General features: G+C 41.7%; 1 protein-coding gene and 1 non-coding gene across 5 annotated transcripts in view; both read left to right on the top strand.

The window, feature by feature from the left end:
• KPNA4 (karyopherin subunit alpha 4) overlaps positions 1–14,075 on the top strand; it is a 42,780-nt gene extending 28,705 nt beyond the window's left edge. For 2 of the 4 annotated variants that reach the window (XM_084847403.1, XM_084847404.1), the window contains 10 exons: positions 867–1,036; positions 1,118–1,162; positions 2,360–2,560; positions 2,721–2,852; positions 3,890–4,018; positions 6,496–6,600; positions 8,480–8,551; positions 10,749–10,911; positions 11,164–11,258; positions 12,150–14,075. In XM_084847403.1, the coding sequence (XP_084703529.1) occupies positions 867–1,036; positions 1,118–1,162; positions 2,360–2,560; positions 2,721–2,852; positions 3,890–4,018; positions 6,496–6,600; positions 8,480–8,551; positions 10,749–10,911; positions 11,164–11,258; positions 12,150–12,248 (1,211 nt within the window). In that variant the 3' untranslated portion in view covers positions 12,249–14,075. The remainder of the gene's footprint in view (positions 1–866; positions 1,037–1,117; positions 1,163–2,359; positions 2,561–2,720; positions 2,853–3,889; positions 4,019–6,495; positions 6,601–8,479; positions 8,552–10,748; positions 10,912–11,163; positions 11,259–12,149) is intronic. The other 2 variants (XM_084847406.1, XM_084847407.1) reach the window with 1 other exon arrangement.
• Positions 4,339–4,656, top strand: LOC146351491 (small Cajal body-specific RNA 7). The gene has a single exon (XR_014789750.1).
• Positions 14,076–25,373: the final 11,298 nt, after the last annotated feature.

Raw genomic sequence — 25,373 nt, 5'->3', positions numbered from 1 at the left:
AAACATGAGTAAAATATGCCAGGGCTCATAATCCAAATAGCCCCAATAGAGAGCAGGCAACCTAATGTGATAGTGTTATGCTGTGTACTAATATTGCAATGCATTGACATGATCAAGTACTGCCACCCATATGTCCATAGCCTCCCCCTTGTCCTTTGTGATCTGAATGGAAGCACGCTAAAGGGTCCATGCAAATATGAAGCCATCGCAGATAACAACTGAGAATACAATACCATTTAATTTGTACTAGGTCACCAGTATAGGGCAGCATCAGCTTTATGTCATCCATAGGATTGGGCTGTCAGCCTTTCAGTTAGTAGTTCATAGCATATATTCAGTGTGATTATCTAATTACTCAATATGCAGCCAAAGATTTAACTCCAGTTTAAATGTATTGGAGTCTTGGGAACATAATAGCACTTTTCAAATATCTGAAGGTCTGATGCATAGAAGAAGCAATTGTTCTCTGCTGCCTTAGAGGGAGGAGTAGATTTGGTGGCTTAAGTTATAGGAGGGTAGGTTTAGGTTGAACATAAGGAGACATTTCTTAATGGTAAGAACAATTTGATAGTGGAACCATTTACTTGGGGGTGGGTTCTCCCTTGCTGGAGGTCTTCAAACAGAAGCAGGGCAGCCATCTAGTGTAGGTGCTTCAGCTCTAGTTTTCCTGCATTGAACAGGGGGTTGGACTAGATGGCCTCCCCCAACTCTGAGTCTGTGAGCCAGCCATTCCAACAAGAATCTGTGTCTAAATGCAAGGGATTGCCTTCAAATTGCAGCTCCAAAAGGTTAGATAATAAGGAAAAGTAGTTCTGCTAGACCACTATTTATAGTTTTTTTTTACTCACAAACTAATGTTTTTACAGGTGATGGACCCCAGTGTAGAGATTATGTCATTAGTCTTGGAGTGGTGAAGCCTCTGCTGTCGTTCATCAGCCCATCTATTCCCATAACTTTCTTAAGAAATGTTACTTGGGTAATGGTCAACTTATGCCGTCACAAAGACCCGCCTCCACCAATGGAAACCATCCAGGAGGTAGCCTACTTTGTTGTCTGTTGAAATATTATCACTAAGCTTCACTACAGAATGTTGAATGTCCTTTTCTGTTTCTCCTAGATCCTCCCAGCACTCTGTGTTTTAATTCACCACACAGATGTAAATGTGAGTATCAAATCATTTCACAAATTGATCAATTATAATTGGGTATTAAAAAAAACCCCGAACAACCTCACCAGGTTGTCACTGAACACACTTGTTCCTGCTAGCACAAGTATCTCAAAAGAGTAAAATTTTTGAAAAATCAGTGTTCCTACAAAATAAAGGGACAGTGCACATATAATCTGCTCAATCCCTTATTTATTTACTTAACACATGGCTAAGGGAGCAGACCAAAGGTTTGTATGCTCCCTCTTCCCAGCTGTCTCCAGTCTTCTTCCTCCAGATTCGGTTCACCATGCTGAAATCACATTTCTGCACCAGTCTTAGCTGCTATAGATCGCCATCAGTGTACGTGGTGGCGTATGAATTTCATAGGCAAAAATTAAACAGGCTCCTATCTCCTAGGAGCTTACAAACTAAAATAAACAGTGGGGAAAACTATAGAGGGAGGAATGAGTAGCAAGGAATACATGTGAGCAAATGCAGTTACATGGGTTAAAATCTGTTTATGGTTGGGAATGAAGTTTGAGGGGTAAATGTTTTATTTCATTTCTTTACCACCCAATAGCCGAGGTTATTTTCTGATAGGATTGGAAATGTGGGCAGGAGCATAGGGGCAGCAGGAGAAAGTGGGCAGGGTCACAGTAACAAGCAAGAGCCCTTTAGGCAGTTGAGAATGGTAGAGTTGGAGGAGCAGAGGTCATGGCCAGATCTATAACTAGCAAGCAACAAAGGCCAAAAGAGAGTGAGGCAAATTGGTGGTGAGCAAACCAGATTTTACTGTTAACCAGAATTTTGAAATCAAATTCAGTCCCTGTTTTCCAAAGCTGTTTAGTAGCGAACCCTGCTAGTGTTACCCATGCCTGAAATCAGTGCCACTGTAAACCATAACCATGTTTAAGGTATAGGGAAAGGATAGGAGGAATTCATGCTGGGAAGAAGAGGGATTGGGCCATGCACTGTGTGTCATCTGAACCCGGCACTGCCAACCCATCATGGGTTACTGGCATCAGTGAGTGAGCTGCTTGGCAAGAGCAGCGGAAACCCTTGCCGTTCTTCCCAAGTGATCTTGCCCGTGAGTGAATGACAGCCGCTCCAACATCCCAGGTGGCATTTTGGAGGCGCTGTCAGTCTTTCAGTACTCCCCCCCACTGACATTGGTGCAAATTGGGGCTGACTCTTTTTTTAAAATTAAACCAGGGTTACGGTTCCCATGGAGAGGGGGACTTGGTGGCAGACAAGATAGGTTCTGCCAGCAAGTCCCCTGGAATACCTGATGGAGCCAGCAGGAGGACCAAGGGGGGAAGAAGAGGAAGAACAACCCATGGTAAGCCCAGTCATCTGCCGCGCTCACCATGGGTGGTTCTGATGACAACCCACAGTACACAGCTTATTAGCAAGGTAGGTTGTTGTGTCGTGTGAATTCAACCAGTAAATACTAAAATATTAAGTAGGCTGAAAGAACATAACTACTTTACATTTGAAATTTTATTATTTCTATACATGCCTCATTGTGTCTTATAGAACTACTCTGATGCAGTGTATTTTTTAAACATACTAGATATTGGTAGATACAGTCTGGGCCCTCTCCTACCTAACGGATTCAGGCAACGAACAGATTCAGATGGTGATAGACTCTGGGATAGTTCCTCATTTGGTTCCTCTTCTCAGCCATCAGGAAGTTAAAGTGCAAGTGAGTATTCTACAGTACATCTACAAAAGTATTCTTTTATTTATTGTATTCAGTCACTGTTTATCAAGTTCAGAAATGTAAAACATTCTGACTTATGAATGTTGTTTCTCTGTTTAGTGTGGAAAGGCATTTTGAATAAACGAATGGAACGAACATTTTAGAATCTGTCATGTTAGCCTTGAATGGAACTGTCATCTGATATGACTTACTGATTAACTTGCCTGACATTCAACAGATCTGTTTTGAATATGCATATTTTATATTGATAAACCTGGAAGAGAGGATTGGTTATCTGTGTCCCATAAGAAAAAGTACATTCATAACATTAATGGAAAGTACTTTCAGTAAGTTTCTTGATAGTTTGTTAAGTGTAAGAACTCAATCATTAATTAACTCCATCATTAATCAAAGCTAAAGCTCATTGTCAAAAAGAGACGCGTTCTTTGATACTCCCAGTTGATAAATTATTGGAGTCAACCTTGATTAAAATAGGTTCTAGGTCCTTCCATTTTAATGTTACAGCTTTGGATGCAGGCTGTAAGATGCCATTGATTGGTTCAAATGTAACAGAGTGCATGTGGGGGTGGGGAGCTCTGCTTGATATGTAACTTCCTGGTTTTCAGCAACTTGCAACTTACCAATCAGAGTCATCAAGTTATGGTTCGTGCAAGCCATTGTTTCAATTTGGATGCAACAGCAAACTGATTTGCTGAAAAAATTGGCGATTTCCCACAAAATTTCAGTGGCAAAACCCACAGAAGGCTAAAACAGGCAAATTTCACTTGAAAGCAAGCTCAGGTTGCCTGTTTTAGCCTTCTGTAGCATTTTGCTGCTGGAATTCGGTAGCAAACTGCTGAATATGTATCACTACTAGATGCAGCAGTGGCAGGAGTGCAGCCCACAGAGGGGCCCAGGGGTGGGCTCCGAGGCCCACTTGAAGTTGCCCATCCCTGATGTAGCCCTTCCATTATAATATTTAATTTTTAAGCATTGTACTCCAGCCATCAGTTTTTACCTTTTAATATATTTTGTTTCAGACTGCTGCGCTCAGAGCTGTAGGCAATATTGTTACTGGTACTGATGAACAGACCCAGGTAGTTCTGAACTGTGAAGCGCTTTCACACTTCCCTGCTCTATTGACACACCCCAAAGAAAAAATTAATAAGGTATGTAAATGTATATGACACTGAACTCATGAACTAAACCTTACCCCTTGTCCCCGAAGAAATGTAAATCAAGTGTCATTATCTGATATCTCTATAAAAAAAAATTGCATTGTAATGGTCAATAAGCTGATCTGATCTCATTGGTTTTATAATGTAGCAATTACTTTCCAAGGAGCATAACTAGAAGCTTCAGGAATACTTTTTAAATACTGTAGATATCTGCAGTAATGTACAAGTTGCAGCTTGTCATTCATCTAGCTAGTGGTCTACCAGTGAACATGCGGCCTGTTTTCTGCCTACATCTCCGTTAAACTGACTCTTGGAAATGATGAAATGGAGGTCATGTGTGGAGGCGTGTGTGGGGGTGGGGGGTGGAGAGGAGGATGGAAAATAATCTAAATTAAAAGATGTGTTCATGTGTGTGTGCATGTAGAAGCTATATAATGATGCAAATTGTGGGCACTGAAAAGAGTTGCTGATTTCGGAGTGCATCTGAGGCACCATTGCTAAATCATGGGGTCTTTTGTGCAATGTTGCCAGTGATTAGAACCCCAAATAGGCTCATAGTTTGCATCTAGGCAGTTTAAACCTCTAACAGGTTCATTTTGTCATACAAAGGAACTTGTGATCTGATCTAAGAGTTCAGTTTAATGACTTTTAAAACTTAGAAGTATGATTTAGTTAAGGAAATCTTTCATGCTCAGCAAGAATAAAATACTTTAAAACACAGGATTGAAAAACAAATTTAATAGAGCTTTGTTTGTTCTGTATTTTATCCAAGTTATTAGCATTAGTGGCAACATTTATTAATTTAAAATATGTAGCAACCACATTTCTGGCCCATGCACACATAAGGCAGAGAACAAAATACAAATATAAAAATACAATATAATACCATAACTTCATAAATTCAAAATTACAAAAAACCACTAGTGAGAAGGCCTGGTCCTTACTGCTGTTAAGGTGGGCCGACAAGTAGGACTTCCAGTGCTGATTGTAAAGTACAGACAGGGTTGCATGGGTGTAGGGGATTCTTTAGATAACCTGGTTTCAAATTGTTTAGGGCTTCAAAGGCCAAAATCAGCACTTTGAATTGGGCCCAGAGACACACCGGTAACCAGTGCAGTTGATACAGGATCATTGTAATATGTTCTGACCATATGGCCCCAATGAGCACACAGGCAGCTGCATTCTGCACCAGCTGAAGTTTCTGGGTCATTTTCAAAGCAGTTGGTCCCAAGTTAGAGCTATTACAGTAGTGTAGTCTAGATGTATAGTGTAGTCTAACTGCGTGCATGATCAAGGCTAGATCCACTTTCTCAGGGTAAAGTCAGAGTAGCATACCAGCATGAGCTGGTAAAACACCCTCCTGGCTGTCATTGCTATCTGTGGTTCCACCGACAATGCCAAGTCCAGAAGAACCACCAAACTATGAACTTGGTACTTCAGGAGGAATGCAACCCCGTCCAGAATGGGTTGTATTCCTCCACCCAAATTGTCCAGTTTTCCTACCCACAGCACCTCCATCATGTCTGGATTAAGCTTCAGCTTGTTCGCTTTCATTCATCCAAAAATTACCTCCAGATATTTCAAGAGTTCCACAGCCTCCCTAGGATTTGCAGGTGGAAAATAGAGGCACAAACTGTGTGTCATTAGTATATTGTTGACAGTGCAGACGAAAACTCAAGATGACTTTCCTCAGCAGTTTCATGTAAGTGTTAAAAAGCATGGGGAACAAGCTGTGCAACACTGCATATGCCAAAGGCCACAGGGCAGAATAGAAGTCCCCAAGCACCAACCACCTTCTGAAACTGCCCGTACAGGAAGTACTGGAGCCACTGCAGTTCTGTACCTCCTAGGCCTAACCCAGCCAGGTGCCCCAGAAGGATCCCATGGTTGATGGTATCAAAAGTTGTTGAGAGGTCCAGAACTAATAGGACTGCATTCCACCATCCATTTCCTGGCATAAGTCATCCAGTAGGGCAACCAAGGCTTTCTCTCTCAAAACTGAGCCTCACACTGGATTGGAATGGATCCAAATAATCAGCCTTTAGGGTGTTCTCTTCCCAATGGGCTGATCTGTCACAGTGGTTGGTGTACATCCAGGATGGGCCACTTGTGGCCTTCCAGATATTGTGCCTTACAAGTCATGTAATCCCTAACCAGCATAGCCAGTGATAAGGGATGACAGGAATTGTAGGCCAAAACATCTGGAGGGCCACAAGTTGCCCATCTTTGATGTATAGGAATACATCCCTGCTACCCAATTCTTGCTCAATTAAAGACAGAACTCAACTTGGAAACTGGACCTACTAAGTGATTTCAATGGAAGTGTGTAAACCATCGCATTTAAATTGTTCTCAAGTTTTACTATATTGTGCTCATAGTGCGCCTACAAATGCATGTAGCCCTGCAGAGATCAATTCATGTTTCATAATATTTCTTTCCAATATTTAAAAGTATGATTTTTGTTGCAGGAAGCTGTATGGTTCTTATCTAACATCACTGCAGGAAATCAGCAGCAAGTCCAGGCGGTGATAGATGCTAACCTTGTGCCCATGATAATACACCTTTTAGATAAGGTTAGACAAAAAAAATCTCAAGCTAGACTTTTGTTTCATTGTGTAGAAATAGCTGTATTGCATTAATAAGACAAGATTTGCTTGTTAAAGTTTAGATACATATGCTTGATTTAGACTTAATAGGCATTTGACCCATAAGCTGAGTTTTTTCCAACTAGTCAGGTATTTGTCCCCAAGAGATCCACAATCTCAGCATTTTAAGTTATTAAAGGGTATAGGGATAAGAAAAATCAAAGAAACTACACTTTGGAGAAAGAAAGTTGATTAAGAAGTTTAATTCTGTGCTGATTGATATATATTTGTTTTCAAGTTTCCAGATAAAAAACAAAGATGAATAGCCCATCAGTGCAGGAGCAGGTGGCAATGCACCCCTTTTGGTTTCCAAGAAATCCGTCTATCTCTTTTGATTGCTGAATACCTTGCACAGATTTTTTTCAAAAAAATAACTTTACAGCATAATACAAACTTCACTAAAAGACAGCAGTGTTTTTTGCATGCAAATAACCATTTGTCAAATACCCATTGGGCCCCAACTTAATTTTGGCATCTTTCTAGGCCAGCCAATGCATGCCATGGAGGTCTTGATTGTGTAGAAGGATGAGGTTCTGTCTGACTTTTGAACCAACACATTGAAAATTTTAATACAGAACAACCTTGAATATTTTCTCCTTGAAATTACGTATTAAATTGTAGGTTAAACTGTACATTATACTGGCAAACATGCATTTCCTAAACATACATACGTCAATCAAAGTGAACTTGGTGGTGAGGGCTTGCAGGGGTGGGATCAACAGGTTGGGGGAGGGGGATGCTTCCTGTTCTTCCTGTGTCTGCTAATCTTTCCTTGCAAATCTCCACCCATTCAATCACTTTCCCTTCAGCTGGGCCCTTCCAGTCTCAGATATTTCCCTCACAGACATGTATTTCTTTCCTTGTTGTACTCCCATTTGATTGGCAGCAGATAGACAGGTTCACATGTCCCACTGCACATCCTATGAAGGAGCCAATTGTGGGTTGTGCAGTAAAGTGGAAGAGGTGGTGTGCTGCAAGCAGCGCACTCACTTATCCCCTACAACCCATCAATTTTTAAACTGATGGGTTGTTGTTATGTGTGATCCAGGTTAGTGCCTTTAAGACCTTGTTTAAGTTGAAGGGTCAAGTATATTTTAGCGTTCCTCTTAGGGCTAATAGTGGGATATTTTTGCATGTCATCTCCAGGCAGGTCATGCACAGAAGGACTCGCCAGCCACCTAGGCCCTACCTTCCCTGGCTTTGCTAACTGAAGGGCTAAAGCACTGCATAGCTGTAGACATTAATGTGGCTGTCTCCTTCACTATGGCTGGTTCACTTCAATAATTCAAGCCTCAGATGCTGAAATAGACCAACTGACCTGAGGCTAGCTTTTGTATGTTAGCTTTGGGACATTGCGGTCCTCCACTATTCTTTTTGCATTGTGGCTGCAAACCCGGTGACACGTGGCTTGGTTCAGTCACCAAATATAGCTTGCCTGAGTGTACCCCCTCTGATGGGTTGGTTTATCTGCACACTGTGGGTGGGGGGATTACTAATAGGTGTGTTTCCTTTCATGTTAAATATCTGACAATTGCTAGAAAGATGAAAAGTAAGCGATGGGTTGTATTCTACCAGGCAGTTATGGTGCTGCAGCAAACCAGAGTTTTTGCCCTGTTAGATTGTAGCATCTATAGATGTGCTTTTTCAGTATAGACATTTGTAGAGCATGGTTCTCACATCCTACTTTATTATTGTGTCCCATAAACTACTTTTACTTCTGTTTTCATTTGAATAATGGTACTGCATTTCTTGGCCATGTACTGTCCATCTCTAAAAAATATCCATTAAGCTGTATTGTTGGCTTTAGGGTGACTTTGGTACACAGAAGGAAGCTGCTTGGGCTATAAGCAACCTGACAATAAGTGGAAGAAAAGATCAAGTGAGTAACCTAGTTAATTCTTGTGTGTATTTGAGATGAGGGAATTGTGCCTTAAAACATCTGTAATGGAAAATACAAAATGGGACACGATCTAACCAAAGGAAGACATTTAGAAGTCTCATTGATTTCAGTGGGGGAGATTTTAAATATGCGCTTAATTTTCCCATTGAAGTGATTGGGACCTTAGCTAGATTTTGCCCAGGATCTCCTTATTGCTTCAAAGTCCGAACTTAGTCTGTTGAGAGATCCATATTATCCATATTGTGGTGGATCACTTGGTACTTGGCTATCTTACTACCATGGATTAAGTAGAATAGTCAAGAGTGTTTTTTTTTTTCTTTTTATTGAAGTAATTATTCTTGGGGACTTTGAGATCTCCTCTCCAGCTTCTTCTTAGAGTTCCCATGCTAGAGGAGTGGCTTGGGGTTATCTGAGCTAGCCAGACATCTCACTGAATGAATCTCACTCAGTTCACTGCTTGGAATATGTCTAGGTAGCTTGAATTTTAATTGCATGTATTTTAGCTTTTTCTTTGTCCTTGGCGATGGACTCAAGTAAAATGCAAGAGATAAAAAAAATTATCAGTCCCTGTTCTGTTTCCTGGAGTACTTTATCTCAGGTTGGAGTTGGAGTATATAGGCCCCTCATTTGCACCCTCCATAACAAGCTCCTGAGAACCCAATTACAGAACCACTTGTACTGGGTTTTGTTTTTTTGGGGGGTGGGTTCTGTTTTGAGATGGACAGATTCATTTCTGGTTCATTAGAGAGAAATTTGCATGTCAGGGACCTTTGAGTAATAAAGTTTTGTATCTAAGCCCTTTTTCGGGGGGTGTTACTGGGTGTTCTTTGCAAACATGCTAACTTGAATTACCCACCATACCTCAATTAAAACTTAAACCAGTAGAACATTGGTTGATATTGGATGATATTCTGCAATAGAAGGGCCAGGCCTCTTTGATATCTAAACATAGAATCTGCCAGCTTAGAATAGTTGATTACCCAAATTCACCAAAGGACTATTCAGCTTGAAGTGACCAAAAATGGTCCCAGTGCTCTTCAATATTTTTATTAATGACTTGGAGGAGGAGGTGCAGGGAATGCTGATCAGATTTGCAGATGACACAAAATTGGGAGGGATAGCTAATACTTTGGAAGACAGAAACAAAATTCAAAGTCATCTGGATAGACTGGAGTGCTGGGCAGAAAACAACAGAATGGCATTTAATAGGGACAAATGCCAAGTTCTGCACCTAGGAAAAAGAAACCAAATGCACAGTTACAAGATGGGGGATACGTGGCTCAACCACACTACGAGCGAGAAGGATCTTGGAATTGTCGTCGATCACAAGCTGAATATGAGCCAACAATGTGATGTGGCTGCAAAAAAGGCAAATGCTATTTTGGGCTGCATTCATAGAAGCATCGCTTCCAAATCCCGGGAAGTACTAGTTCCCCTCTACTCAGCACTGGTTAGGCCTCATCTGGAGTACTGTGTCCAGTTTTGGGCACCACACTTTAAGAAGGATGCAGAGAAGCTGGAGAGGGTTCAAAGGAGGGCAACAAAGATGATCAGGGGACTGGAAACAAAGCCCTATGAAGAGAGACTGAAAGAACTGGGCATGTTTAGCCTTGAGAAGAGAAGACTGAGGGGAGATATGATAGCACTCTTCAAGTACTTGAAAGGTTGTCACAGAGAAGAAGGCCAGGATCTCTTCTTGATCATCCCAGAGTTCAGGACACGGAATAATGGGCTCAAGTTACAGGAAGCCAGATTCCGACTGAACATCAGGAAAAACTTCCTGAGTGTCAGAGCAATACGGCAATGGAACCAATTACCTGGGGAGGTGGTGGGCTCTCCCACACTGGAGGCCTTCAAGACGAGGCTGGACAGCCATTTGTCAGGGATGCTCTGACTTGGATTCCTGCATTGAGCAGGGGGTTGGACTCGATGGCCTTGTAGGCCCCTTCCAACCCTACTATTCTATGATTCTATGAAAAACCCCACATTTGCCTGATTTGAAAAACAAAGCCAAAGTTATCAGTATAATTACCAGTCCTTAGATGATACCCTCCATATTGGGTCTAATAAGAAGAACCTTTTGATTTTCTGTAGGCTTGAAGTTGCTTTGATCAACTCTATTACTCCACATTCTTAACATTTTGATACTAATTGGTCCATTTTTGTTCTTTCCTAGGTGGCATACCTAATTCAACAAAATGTAATTCCTCCCTTTTGCAACTTGTTAACAGTAAAAGATGCTCAGGTTGTGCAAGTAGTGCTGGATGGGCTAAGTAATATATTAAAAATGGCTGAAGATGAGGCAGAAACCATAGCCAACCTTATTGAAGAATGCGGAGGTACAGTTGAATACTTGGCTTGATATACTAAAGAATGTGAAGTATGCTACAGTAATCTGTCAGTAAAAATTTCTTTTATTTTTGTCATAGATTAGGAAATGTTTTCACTTTCTTTGAAGAAATCTACTTACATTTCTTTAAAATATGATTTAGAGAGTGATTGTCAATGTATTCTGAAAAGGAACAATTAGTTTTCTTCATTATGGCAGATAGATAGGGGTTCCATTAAGCTTTTGCTTTTAATTTTTATAGGGCTGGAGAAAATAGAACAGCTACAAAATCATGAAAATGAAGACATCTACAAACTGGCGTATGAGATCATTGATCAGTTCTTCTCTTCAGATGATGTAAGTAAATCACAACTATAGAATCTAATCTGCTTACAGAGCAAGCCTTTGTACTGGGGCTAGAGTGGAAATCTCCAGTGGAGTGTCTGCTGCATCCATAGCCCTGATGGCTCATTGCAGATAGGGTGGGAGGGAGGCCTACATATCACCCATGTTCTGTTTGTTTCTTCTGTCTCATTGACTGAAATGGGAGGGAAATTAACTATGCCAGTTCCATGTCTGGTGTAATTTTGGCTTTGGGAGTTGGCAAGGCCAGGCAGCTGCCTAGGGCCCAGGGGCTCAGAAGATCCCATCCCTGCTGACCCGAGACCCGCCACTCACCGCCACCCATCCCCTGGAGAGCCACATTTGCGGGACAAAGCAGCCAGTGCGGCTTTTCAAAGAGCAGAACAAACGTAAATGCCTGGCTCTGAGGGGTCCTTCCTCAGAGCCAGGCATTCTGGAGATTGGAGAGGTGCCCCAGGAGATTACCTGTACTGTGGGCAATCTCCTGGGACATCTCTCCTCAGGAGCAGTTGCCTGTCCTCTGTTTAGCCAGAGCTAACAGAGGACAGGCGGCTGCTCTGGACAAGAGATGTTCCAGGAGATTGCCCACAACACGTGATGAAAATGGAGAAGGACGGAGAGGGACCTTTGGCAGCACCATGCCTGAGGGCACCCAGAAATCTGATGCTAGCCCTGGTTCGGGCCCCGATCTGTGAGCATATTGGGGGAACAAGTGAGGTATTTGTTTGGATTCTGCTGATACAAGCCTATTCCTGATATGCTCATAGAGTGCCACGTTTCAGGCCCTACCTGATGTTGATGTAAAGTGCTGTATATTAAAAACAAGTCACTGGTCTTCATTGGATTTGGAAAATCTTATTCCAGGTCTTTATGGTTCATTTACAGATAGATGAAGATCCAAGCCTTGTTCCAGAGGCAATACAAGGTGGAACATTTGGTTTCAATTCATCTGCCAATGTACCTGCAGAAGGGTTCCAGTTCTAGAGTGGTATTTTGGAAGTTAGGTACAATGCAGCACTGAATAAAAAAAGGTTTGATCCATCAAGCTTGGCTCATGGGATCCCCTGCTGCATTAAATCGGGGAAGAAAATGTGAAGATTTCATTTGGAATCACAGAAAAGCCCGAATGAAGTCAAGATGGCGAGTGGGTGCGAGTGAGAGTGAGTGGCAAAATGTAATGAAAAACTTCACACTGAATGCTTATATAGGTTGTTCAAAGGAAAAGGGCTACAGGTCAAAGATCTTCAGTGCCTGAGGAGGGACATTGTCTTAATTAGCGCAATTGTGGGGGGAAAATGCAGTACTATTCCATCATCAAGCCATGTAAGCATAAAGGAGAATAGGATGCCCATATAAGTCCAAGGAGAATGAGCCCAGGCCTTGCTAATAATGAAGCACCGTGTGAATGGACAACATTGAGTGAATGTCTGGACTCAGTGCTGCGGGGCCACGTGTGTGTTTCAAATCTGGGGCTCTTTGCTCATGGAGCAGACTCCTAGTCTTGGAGTGGGGTGTGTACGAGAGTATGGTTGTGATGCTGTATGTGAACGCATGCAAGCTTGATTTGCCTTCAGGGGGCTGATAATAACCCTAGTCAATCATCAAAAGGAGTGCATAAGTGTTAACACTGGACACGAAAACAGAGACCGGTTTAGCAGCAGACTATGGTTTTATTCCTGCAGCCTGTGTTTTTATTTTATTTTTCCCCTTTTTATTTTAGTTACTTTATTTCCTGTATGGCTTATTACTAGTTGCTTGTAAAGTCAGAAAACTTTTGAGGAAGGCTTCCCTGTGCATTTGCACCAGATGACTGTTCAATTATTACAAAAAAGCTTTCCATATCATCAGAACTAATTTGTGTAGATTTTTTGCATGAAATCCATACACGTTTCCCTCTTCCAACTATTGTGTTGCAGTACACAAATTGCCATAATACTAGAAAACAATAAAAATATTTAATACCATCTTTTTCATTTTTAGAGATGACATAAAGCTATTTTTGCATGTGTTAATCTACAGCATAGCTCATTTTTAGATTTTATTGAGTCCTGTAACCAGCTGTTTCTGTTGTGGTAGGATACCGTGCTGTGTTTCAATGTTATTTGTTTTCAAACTTTGTTTTCTATGAAAATGATATGGAAACCTCAAAATAAAATTTGGTGCATATGTACTGCTGAAAGGATTGGAGAAGAAATGTGAATAGATGTACAAATCAAGTCATGGTTTGAACACGTTAATAATACCACCTAATCTGTCCAATTGTTCTAGACTTTTTATCTTTAGATGTAGGCAGCCATGAACAATCTATTTTGAGCCACTTTAGAGAGAACTTTGTATTCTTAACTTGCATATAAAATGCAAGTGTTTTTTATAATTGGAATAATACCTCAGTTTTGAGGTTCTGCACACTAAATTAAAAGTGACATTACAAATATGTACAAAAGGAGAACTCTTTATAAGGTGGCTCATTGTAGGAAATGCTGTGCCTTCCCCTTTGAGCACAAGTGTTGCATGAACAACAGTTTGCTATAAGAAAACATACCAGGTTAGCCACCATTAGCATCTATATCTACCTTGTGTTTTTTTAAAATCAGCTGGTAATTCTGAAACGCAGTAGAATGGATAAAGATTATTTTGTGATCATAACTCTTTGTTGGACTAGAGTATTTTTGCAGCATTCCTTGTCATCAGAAACATGGTTAAAAGTTTAAAACTAGATGCAGCAGAAAACTAGCTTGTGAAATTTATCCAAGTAGAATGCAGGCTAGGCTGTCTTGGGGAAAATAAACATTAAAACTTACAACAGCGTTATATTGATGTATGGTTTTTTTGTCTAAATGAATATTTGCCAATTCTGCTGGTGTACATTCATTTTATTATGCAAGCTGGTAGAACAAAATGATCGTACTACATTTATTCTGAAATTCCTTTTCCCCAGTCTTAAAATCATACCTTTCAACTTTCACCACCCAGCTGTAAATTGCCTCATACAAACCAACTTTATTTGAATGTATATTCTTCTGTGTCCCATAAGCTCAAGAGCATAGTTTAATATTTTCCTTTTCTTTTAGCCATGACCCTGTACGTTCCTTTTAAGCAAGGGGAACAGATTTGCAATGGAATATGCTCCCTTTTGCTCCTTTCTCCAACTAAAATGAACAAGTACATAGTCACATACATACAGCCTAAGCCAGCTTTTCCCAACCTGGTGCTCTCCAGATGTTTTGGGCTTCAACTACCATCAGCCTCAGCCAGCATGGTCAGTAATCAGGGATGGGATTTGTAATCAAAAGTATTAGGAGGGTGCCAAGTTGGGGGAGGCTGACGCCAACATTTTTTGAAAAAGGCAGGATATAAATTAAATAAATCATAAAATAAGTTGGGGGAGGCTGACCTAGATATTCTCCCAGATCATGCTTCCTTGTAACCTTAATCTTCCAACCCAGATTCTACAGCAGGAATGATTACATTCCTGTTGCTATTACCAGTGTTTAATGTATTGCTGAAGTGTAACCTATACAAATCAGGTTCCAGAAACTATTGGTTGGAATGGTTCAGTTGTAATGCCATGCCATGGCAATACATGCAGCAGCCTCAATCTTGTGCACAGCAATTCCCTCCCCCCTTTTCTGTTTTAGATAATTCACAATATCCTAATTCGGGGGTAAGGGAAGAGGGAACAGTAAACTATAGTTTGCCTCAAACCAGGAAAAACAGGAGGAAATTGGCATGCATGAGCGGGGGGGATGTGTGAGCCCAAGACTTTAACCAATCTTTCATGTTTTTTTGTTTATAGCGGAGCCATGTTTTGGAGTACATAGGGGAACACCATTTTTACTGTTCTTTCAAATAGAATGTTTCCAGTAACATTATTTAAGAGAAGACGGGAAACATTGTGTGAGATTCCAAAGGAGATGAATTGTGGGGGCGGGGGAAGTGAAGGAAGATAAGAGATGAATTGAAACATTTGTTTCAGACACAAGAATTGAAAGCAAGTGAGCAACATGTGGCCCTCCAGATGTTGGTCTGCAACTTCCATCACCCCTCACTACTGGCTGTGCTTGCTAGGGCTGATGGGAGTTGCATTCCCACAATGTCTGGAGGGCCACAAGTTGCTCACTCCTTCTATAGAGAAACGTATAGATCAAAACCATAAAATAAGAGGAAATACCTTCTTGTCACCATTTTTAGGTGCTTTCTCCAGTGTTGTGCAGTGTGGCAAGCGCAAGTAAGCCCATCTAACACTGGTCATTAAGATACCCATTCATCTTGAATGCATTGAAACTGCATGTAAGAGTTCGTGATCTTAACCTCTGAACTGCAAGGAATCGCGTCCAGTAAATAAATATTTTTGAGGTGTCAGAGGGACTGTGTATATAGCTGGAGCATCCAGTCCTTTTTAGAAGTATTTTATTATGGAGGAGCTGTAGTAAACCTCTCCAAGATTGCAAGAGTGCTAAGATGACCGGGAACAAATGTCAACAGGTGAAGAAATCCAGGACTGGAAAGAACCTAAAATATAGTTCTCAGTGAGAACTTGATTCGGGGAGTAATTGGTTGAAGGCCTGAACACGCACATGACACCCAAATAGTTTGGTCCAAGAAATACATATTTAGGGAAATTTAAAAACAGGTTTTTGGCCTAAATGGACTTCCAAGACTCACTTGGTATATCCCTATCAACTAATGGCTTGAAGTCTTTGATATGGGTGAAGGTTGGAAATGAGTAGTTCTCTGTGAACTCCAGAATTTAAGGCCAGTTTCCTATTTTTGTTCTAAATGTACATTCCAACTAACATCCGGTTATTTTTTGGCTTTTGAGGACTTTTTTTAAAAAACAAAACACTTAGAAAATAACTAATAATTTTTTGACAATTCAAACTTTATACAAGAATACTGAATGTTCCTTGTGCATTTGGAACTTGGTAACAAAGAAGTTTAAGGCAAACAAAACATTTTAAAATGTGAAAACTTATCAGTATTATGTAAAACAGAACTGTATTAAAATTTGAGTTCTGCATTTAGTTCTCCATTGTCAGTTTCACAAGAGACCCCCCCCCCCCATTTTTCAAAGTTGATTTTAAGGCAGGCTTTCAAACCGAATGGTGAGCCTGTGCTCTCTAGATGTTGATAAACTTTCCATCATCCATTACCATTGGCCAGGCCAACAATAGCTGGTGGACCACAGGTTCCCTAGCCCTACTTTTGAGGATGGCTTCTTTTCTCTCAGGCAGTGTTCAGTGTGAGAAAAGATTATTTTAACACAGAATAAAGCAAGCTGGAAACCCGGTGCCCTCCAAATATTTTAGACTACAACTCCCATAAGCCCTAGCCAGCATTGTCATTAGTCAGGGATTATGGGAATTGTCTATCCCTCAATTATCTAGATGAAGATGGGCATTTTTCAGTGGAGAAAGATTATTTCTGAGAGGTAGGTTGTCACACAAAGCAAGATTAACCTAGCATTCCTTTCCCCCATTGATACTTTTTCAGTAGGGCACAATTACTCCCCACCTCTTTCACTTGAGACACTAGCTAGGTTTCCCAGATTTTTTTTCTTTGCCTTTTGGATTTTCTCATCCTTCCCAAGGTATCTTTTATCAGCTGAGAGTTGTTCTCTCTCTGGTTGGCTCTTAATTGTAGCAGGGGATTGTTGAGTTTTAGCCTTTTTGCTGGACTTCATTTCCCCAATGTAGCTGTAGTGTGTGTGTGTGTCTTGCATGCCCGGTGTGATGAGTTCAGATACTTGAGGTTTCTTCCAAAATTATACTGTGCACTTCTGACTCCAGATGCACCTGGGGTTCGGAATCCGGTCTTCCAGAAAAGAGAGCTTCCTGTTCAGCTTCAGGGCCTCTGTCTAGAATTTTATTTTCCACTACTTGAGGTGTGGCAGGTGTTCTCTCATTTCCCTGGAAAAAATCCCCCACTAGCACGAAGATCGAATCCCAGTACGTTCCCAACGAGCTCTTTTCCCCCTGAAGTTTTTGCTCCTGCGGCCGCCCTGAACAATGGCCCTCCTCAGGTTGCTGCCGCCGCCTTCGCAATAAATGATCGGCCGGTGGGTACTCGGGCTCAGGATTCGGCTTCCCCAGGTGGGTGTCGGCCTGATTCATGCGGGCATACGTTCCCGGAGGAGCTCTCGCTGAGAAACACGGCCTCCCGCAATGTGGAGGTAGACGCTGGGGAGCCTGCTGGAGATTCGTCGCTGCTGAGGCTGCTCCGAACGGATCTCGGCCACTCGCGCCGCCGGAAATCCCACGAGGAGCGCGCGGGCTCCACCCGGGCCGGGGAAGCGCAGCTCAAGCCGGTGGCGGTGGACGCCAAGGCGCAGGCCAGGCAGGCCAGGAAAAGGCTCTGCCCGGGTCTGGCAGATAAGCCGCGCAGCTCCGGCTCGACGCGGATCCGCGCGCGGACCTGCCCCAGGAGGCAGGAGCCGAGGGCCGCCGCGCAGGCGATCAGCACCGCGGTGAGGCCGTGGAGCAGCGGGGCCGCCGCTCGGAACTCCCGCCGCCCCAGAAAATCCAGCGCCAAAGCCAGCGACCCGGTCAGTACGCTGAAGAGGCAGCAGAACGCGATGCCCAGCATGAGGGAGCCGCCGACCGGGCCCAGCAGCGGCGACCCTGGGGCAGGGTCGTCGCGGCTTATCGCCCAAGCCACCCCCAGCACGAATTGCTGCTCTTCGCCTTGCGCCAGCACCCAGCTGGGGTAGGCGCCTGCCGTACCCGTCACCGCCAGGGCCATGCTCTGGATCAGCGCCGCCGCCAGGCTCCCCTCGCGCCTGGGTCTGAGGCGCCTCCGCAGCATCACCCGGAATCTCAAGTCCTGGAGGCTGTCCGCCCGCTCCATGACGGACCACAAGACCCAAGGGCGGCGGCGGCGGCGGCGGCGGCTTTTCCTCTCGCTGTCACGGGGCTGTGGGAGAACCTCGTCCTGGAAAAAGGGCGGGGGGCAGAAAGGGACGACTGGCGACGAGCGACGTGGGGGGAGGGGGCGAGAGGAGAAAGACGCGCCCGGCGTTTCCCGCCTAATTCTCTCGTCAGGGCCCGGCTCCTTTTGCGACTCGCTCCTCTGCCTCCGTCGCTTCGCCTGACCCGGGGGCTGGGAAGCAAAACTGTCTTCCTCTACTTGTTATAAAAATGTGGTCATGTTTCGTTGTTGTGTTTTGGAGGGGTATTAGTGTGTGTTACCGCACAGTGTTGCAACAACGTCTGGGGTCATTTGAAAGACTAACAAATTAATTGTGGCATAAACCTTCCCGGGAAGTGTTATCTACAACTGGCAGATAAAAAGACACAACATACTTGGGGAGGGGGGAAATTCCCACGTCGCTATATACTCTCTTCAAAATAAAGGGTTTCTTTTAAGTATATGATAGGTAGCTTGGTTAGCCCCACATTTTCATTTCATCTAAAGGGCTAGTTTTCTTTTTTAAGCAGAGCTCTGTTTGAACCAGAATTTTTACAGTGCCAAAGTTCAGTCTGGAATTTCTTAAGAAAGTACCAATGAGCATATGTAGAGTGTCATTAACTCATCACTGGCTAATGACAGCTCATGCATCTGGGATGAAAACCCTATTTCTCTCTAAGGGCAGAATGTGATTTCTAGACACAGGCTTCAGATCCAGCATCTGTCCTTTAAGAAATTAAATACGTTTTAGACTCTGTGTGTGTGTTTGTATATATATAAAACACACACATATGTATGTCTGTACATGTGTATATGTCTGTAATATGTATGTATGAATGAAATGGATGGTTTTAAAAACAAACTTTGAGACTTGTGTTTAAATATGAGTCAGTGTACAGACACTGATCAGTGTAAACGAAGGGATGTGGAGGGACTCCTTGAACTCCTTTAGGGTATCAGTATCCCATTGTAACTAAAAAAAAAAGCAGATCTACAGTTACAGGTTTTGTCACACACATTAGCAGGTTCACTCTTATGGCATTGTGAGTCCTGTACAACATAGACAGTAGAACCTTAGCATACAGTTAAATATTGAGTTCAAGATTTATTACATCTTTTTTTTTAAGCCTGTGTTTTCTTTCATGACAATTTAAGTATTCAATTCCTAGCTTATATCATATCATGCTTTATGTACCTGTTTGTCAGAGCCAGAAGAACATTTTGCTGGGTGTTGACTGCTTCCAGTGTATATTGTTTAAGAATAATTTCTACTGACAGCCTTTCAGCAGAATGTGGCTCAAACTTGTGTACACTTATCAACAGACATTGGTCTATACAAGGTAAGGCATTACTTATTAAAGACTGCATAGTAGTTCCATTGGAACTGGAGACTCTACATAAAAGCAATACATGTTAACTATCCTGAGCTTTACAGGGAACCTAATTTAATGACGTTTGTTTGTTTATTTGTGGTATTTGTATATTATCCTTCATTCAGCTATATCCCAGGGCAGTTCACAATAAGAATTTGTATAATAAAATATAATTACATAATCAAAATAGTACAAAAAGCACAATTAAAACAAAAGCATTTTTCAAATTCACCACAATTTCGGAAACAGTTCACACAACAGAATGGATAACTCAGTTACATGTTTAAAGTATATAGATTCTTTTTTCCTCCAATGTAAAAGATTAATTTGAAGTGTCTAAAAGCATAACAGTGTTTTAACCCAGCACCTAAAAAACAATGTAGATGGCTGGTGAATTTCTCTGCCACCTTCCTTAGCAGAACTATAAAACAATGATAAAAAAAAAAGAGTTAGTTCCAGCCATGGCATACAGTTTTACTTTTTCCTTGCCTTTATAGTACAACTCTTCTGATGGTACAAAATGATCCAGATATTGAGTGCTTTATATATTAAAAGCATATTATAAGGAAAAATATATATTTAGGCTTCTGAAAAAAGTGATTAATAGGAGTAAATGTCTACTGTAATATAAATAAAAACTAAAATGGTGTGTGTGTAGAAGATACATACAAAGTATTTTCCCTACCAGAGGTTTAAGCTACTGAATTAGTTCTTCTTGTTAAGCTTTATTACATTGAGCTAGCAGTTTATGTAAAATTCTTCAACATTGTTGACAGCCCAAGTACATCGTGGTGCAAGCGGTGACTTGTGCCACTGTATTCACTGCAGTTTGGCCAGCTCTGCCGTTATACAAAGCAAAAGCCTGCTCCAGCTTTGTACTCTGGTTGAACCCAACACAATTAGCTTCCTAAGATATGGTAGTACATTTCACCTCTTCTGCTGGAATCTAAATGGGCAACTTTATGTTCCTTATAAAGACATTCATTCTATGAACTGAGTGATAGAACTTAAAGCAAGACAAAAACAAAAAGCAAGGGGTTGGATTATACATGTTTTCTTCATGCAGGCTATCTTGACTGTCTCTGGTTATCCATGCATATGAATAATATAATGTCAACTAGCCAATTCCTACGACTGCAGCAGCTAAAAAAAGTGCCACCATGATCATGGAAAGCTACGACTATGTAAAGTGTGTGCACATACATGCCTGAGGAAAAATAGGAACAGTTCCTTGTCTGACTTCCTGAGTTTCTGCAAAATCTGTTGCAATATTAGATTGATTGGGCTCAAGTGTCAAATCTGTGTACATAACTAGAAAATAATTTTTGTACCATGTCTATTAAAATGTACATTTATTGGATATAAAGATTTGACCTGGATAGTTTTGTCTTAGTTAATTTCTTCACAAGGAAGTCTCTGGATTATAGAAAATCTATGGATTTATTTAGTTTATTGACATATGTTGCAAGCCTCTCATTAAGTTGGTCCAGCCCTTCCATGTTTGTTCCGCCCTGGATCACTGGAAGGCCATGGGTAAGATGTACCTAAGATGCATTTCCCATCTGTGAGTGACCTGATCTCACAAGGCTGATTCTCAGGATGAGCGAGATGAGATAGGAGATGTGTGCTGCAAGTATAAGAAGGGATATGAATATATGCTTTTAATATATAAAGCACTCAATATCTGGATCATTTTGTACCATCAGAAGAGTTGTACTATAAAGGCAAGGAAAAAGTAAAACTGTTATAAAAGTAGAACTGAACTGTATGCTGTTGCTTGTAGTGGACTCACACAGCGATAAATGTCTAGGGTGGTAGTACAAGTTTACATTAAGCTAAATTAGTAGTTACAAAAGGCTATTCCTACTTGACTATGGGTATGTAATAATTACTGATGCAATGAACATCCTATGAAAACACTAAAATTGTTATTAAGTAACAGAGGGAAGAGATAAAATTGAGACTAAAACTTTTCCTACAGAGGTGAATTTGCTTACTTACAATTTGATCCATAATCCACTTAAAGGATTTTATATTTTAATCCCATTGAAGTTAATGAAATTAAATTTGATTTATATGTAGATAGACTGATTACACTAGATTGCAGAACAAGCTGTATTTTTAGTTCACCTTATCAGAAGGGTTCAGGATAGGTAATGGTATTGTACAAGTCTATGAATATATTTTCATACTTCAGAGACTAGCCTGATGGAGCAAATGTTGTATAGCAGGTAGACTGTAGAACATGGACCTATAAGATATGGGTTCAAATCTCCACTTGGCCTTATTGGGTAGGATCTAATGCCACCCATGCATTAGCAGGACCCACAGCTAGCACCGCGGGAAGCTAGCAGATCCTGCAGCAAATGGAAACAAGCCAAAATGCTTGATTCTGGAAAAAGGGAGGTCAGTGGAGTGTGAAGAAGGGAGCTCAGCTGACCTGTCCTATTCCAGAAATGAGTCATTCTGCTAGTTTTTAGGGTTGCTTTAGGAAGCACCAGCAGTGGGTCCTGCAGTGCAACAGAAACAATGGGAGTGCAGTGGCAGTATCAGATATTGCCCATTGTTCTCAACTTAATAAGCCACTTTCAGCCTGCTGAAGTTAGTTGTGAGAATAAAATAGAATAACCCCATACATGGCACACAGACACAAATATGATACATTACCTTAAACATCTTAACAGACGGAGAAAATGGGGTATGGAAGAAAGGAAAGTTAGAAAAATTAGTTGAACTAGGCTGATGAGCCTGTTCACAGTAAATACATTTATATAGCAACTGTACTCATATAAAGTCACCTAAGAAAAAACTGTCAGACAGCAACAACACTTGTTAGAGGATACAATTGATTTGTATTATCAAAATATTCATACTGAATTTAAGGGAGACATAAAAGGATTTCAACTTTCCAGACACAATTCCAGACATTTCCCAGATGTTTACACGACAGGCTGTAAAATATAAATTTAATTTTATCAGGAGAGACACATGTTTATGTATTCTGGAAAGATATGCATATCATTATTTATGACACAGTGGCAAATTTATATCATTATTTGCTTTTTCAAGGTTACTTTAGCAGACATCTCTCAGTATGTTTGAGTTTTTGCTTCAGCATGCCTCAATAAATACTCTTGTTCATAGAGAAAATATACATGCAATCTTTCACTTAGTAAGTCTTGAGGATTATCTGTGTAACAGATGGTAGATTACACTGTCAGTCAATTAATGCTGCCCAACAAATCCACTGGTCTTGTTGAGATCCATTTTTCCAACAGTGTCCAGGAGAGGGGGTGCTCTGCATTCTTTGCTTGTATATTCCACTCCGAACAACTCTAATGCTAATTAAGGTTTATTGTTGGGAAGTCATCAGAGAATCTCCACAGGCACTTGAAGAAAAGAGTGAAAACAATGGTGAGTAAATTATACTCCCCTGGTTCAGGGTGCAATACTCCCCTGGTTCAGACACTAAAGGTGCAATCCTATGCATATTTAGGGAGAGAAAAGGCCTAAACCATAATTTAGCAGGCAGGAATGAGCAACAAGGCCACATACTTCCTCATCCCTTCCTTCCTCGATGCTAACATACTGGTTTAATTAACCCACAGTTAGCCCTTAACCATTAAGGGTGCAATCCTATTGGGTAGTCGCCCACTTCTGAACTCAGAGGCAGCCGACTATCCAATGCAGGTGGAGCACGGAGGGGATCCTCTCCTCCCCGATCTGGCCACCCTGCACTTGTGGCTGTCTAGCTGGGGATGTTGGAGCAGGAGCGGGGAGGCCAGAACGCACATAGGAAGCTTCATAGTGCTTCTGCGGTCTCCTGCCTGCCCCCAAGAACACCCCTTTTCACCCGCTCCACACTGTGGTTACGAGCATGGAGACGGGGAAGAAACGTGCCACCCACAAGGGGGAGGGGGCAGGGAGTGTGGTTTCTGGGAACTGAAAAATCCTATGGTTGTCTAGACACTGTCTAGCGGCCATAGGATTGCTCTCTAAGCCTGAAACTAACCAGGATTTTAAACCAGTTTCAAACTGATTTAAGATTTTGGTTGATAAATTGACATTAAGCCACATTTTGGACACAATTAACTCTGGTTTGATTAAACTAGGATGTAAGTGCCAAACACTGGAGGTGGGAACGTGCAGTTTTGTTACTTGTTCGTGGCTGCCAAACTATGATTTAGGAAGCTGGGAATTGAGCATCCAACCAGAGCCATTGTTATACTGTGGTGAGCTGGAAATGTATCAGCTATACTATGTTATCTTTTCAGGCTTCAATTCTATGTATATTTACTTGGAAGTAAGCACCTTTAAGTGGGGCTTAATTCCAAGTAAATATGCATAGGATTAGGCTTGTAAAACACTAACGTGTTTTTCTAATTTATTTTATTTAAGGAAATGACATAACTCTTATGTGTAGAAGTGAAACTAGATGCAAAAGCTATATACGTATGACACAGTTTGAGATTTGGAAGAATTTACTTCCTTACCCAGTTGGCTTAATTAATATATAGTATGACTTGGACCTTATTTTGACTTGTCCAGGATTACCTCCTCATTTTAAAAAGACTTTGTGTATGAAATCAGTAGACTAAGAATAGCTTTGATATAGTGATAAACCAATGGGATTTTCTTATCCAAATAAAATAGATTAATTGAAGGTATGAAAATGACAAAATACAAAAAGAATGCAGAATAAATAAGTGGATGTGGAGAAGCAAGAATTCACCATAACTAAGTTACAAGATAGAATGGAGGAGTTAGATAGTAAAGCCAGGAAGAACAATTTTATTTAACAGGGAGCACCTGATGGTAGACAACTGCTCCATCCTATAGAAAGATGGTATATATATGTTGTGTGTATATAGGGTTAGGTTAGATTTTAAAAAAAGTGCTAGGGGAGGGATTTCCACCATTTTTGGACAGGTGGGTACATTTGGAATTTTGAAAAAGTGTCATGGGTGCTGTCACAAAATGGCTGCCATAGGGGTGTCCCTTAATAAAATGGCTGCCATGGTGGGCACCACCAGTCACAAAACATCAATTTCACAGAACGGCAATTGTTTGAGTCTAAAAGACAAGTAACTTGCCCAAGATCCTGAATACGTGGTAGTGGTTGGGTCTGATCCCCAAAATATAAAGGCACTCCTTGAACCCACAGTTCTCTCTCTGATTCAGGACTATCACCACCACCTAAACACTTACAACACACTCTCGTCTCACACTCCCAGCAACCAAGATCCTGTCACCCCAGTCACACCCCACAGGCCGCCGTAACTCTTCCTGTTTGCTCGCCACAGCCCTCCCCATTCCCACTTTCCCTGTTTCCTCCTACCCCACATGAGATTACCCCCTCAGCAGCCCTAGTCACCCAGCTTTCTCCTACTACCCTGTTGGGTTACCTCGACCCAGCCCAAGTCGCCCTGCTTCCTTTTCTCACCCTGTTGGATCTCCTCCAGGTCAACCTCATCCTTCCTCTGGTTGCCATGCTGCCATTCCCAAGCCTACTGCTTTACCATCCCCATTTGCAATGGAATCCATCCCTTCTTCCTTTTTCTTATGGGCATCCAAGAATGCTTCAGAATAAAGCTCTGGCCTCCAGCCACCTGCCCTCTTTACTTCCTGAGAATATTTCTGAGTCCTCGTGGGGCCCAGTGGATTTTGGAGAATAAAGATGGCAGGCAGCTAGAGGACAGCACTTCACTTCGAAGTGCTCCCAGCCACTGTTTTAATAATTTTTAGAAGTGCATTAAAAACACACACCTATAGATATCAGCAAGGCGCTTTGCAGATGCAGAAGGAGGTGTCTACAGGCACAGTGGCACCT

Source organism: Heloderma suspectum, chromosome 3, assembly GCF_057233095.1.
Source record: "Heloderma suspectum isolate Gila_16-S chromosome 3, 16-S_ref, whole genome shotgun sequence".
Taxonomy (NCBI): domain Eukaryota; kingdom Metazoa; phylum Chordata; class Lepidosauria; order Squamata; family Helodermatidae; genus Heloderma; species Heloderma suspectum.
This window is presented reverse-complemented; position numbering and strand designations above follow the sequence as displayed.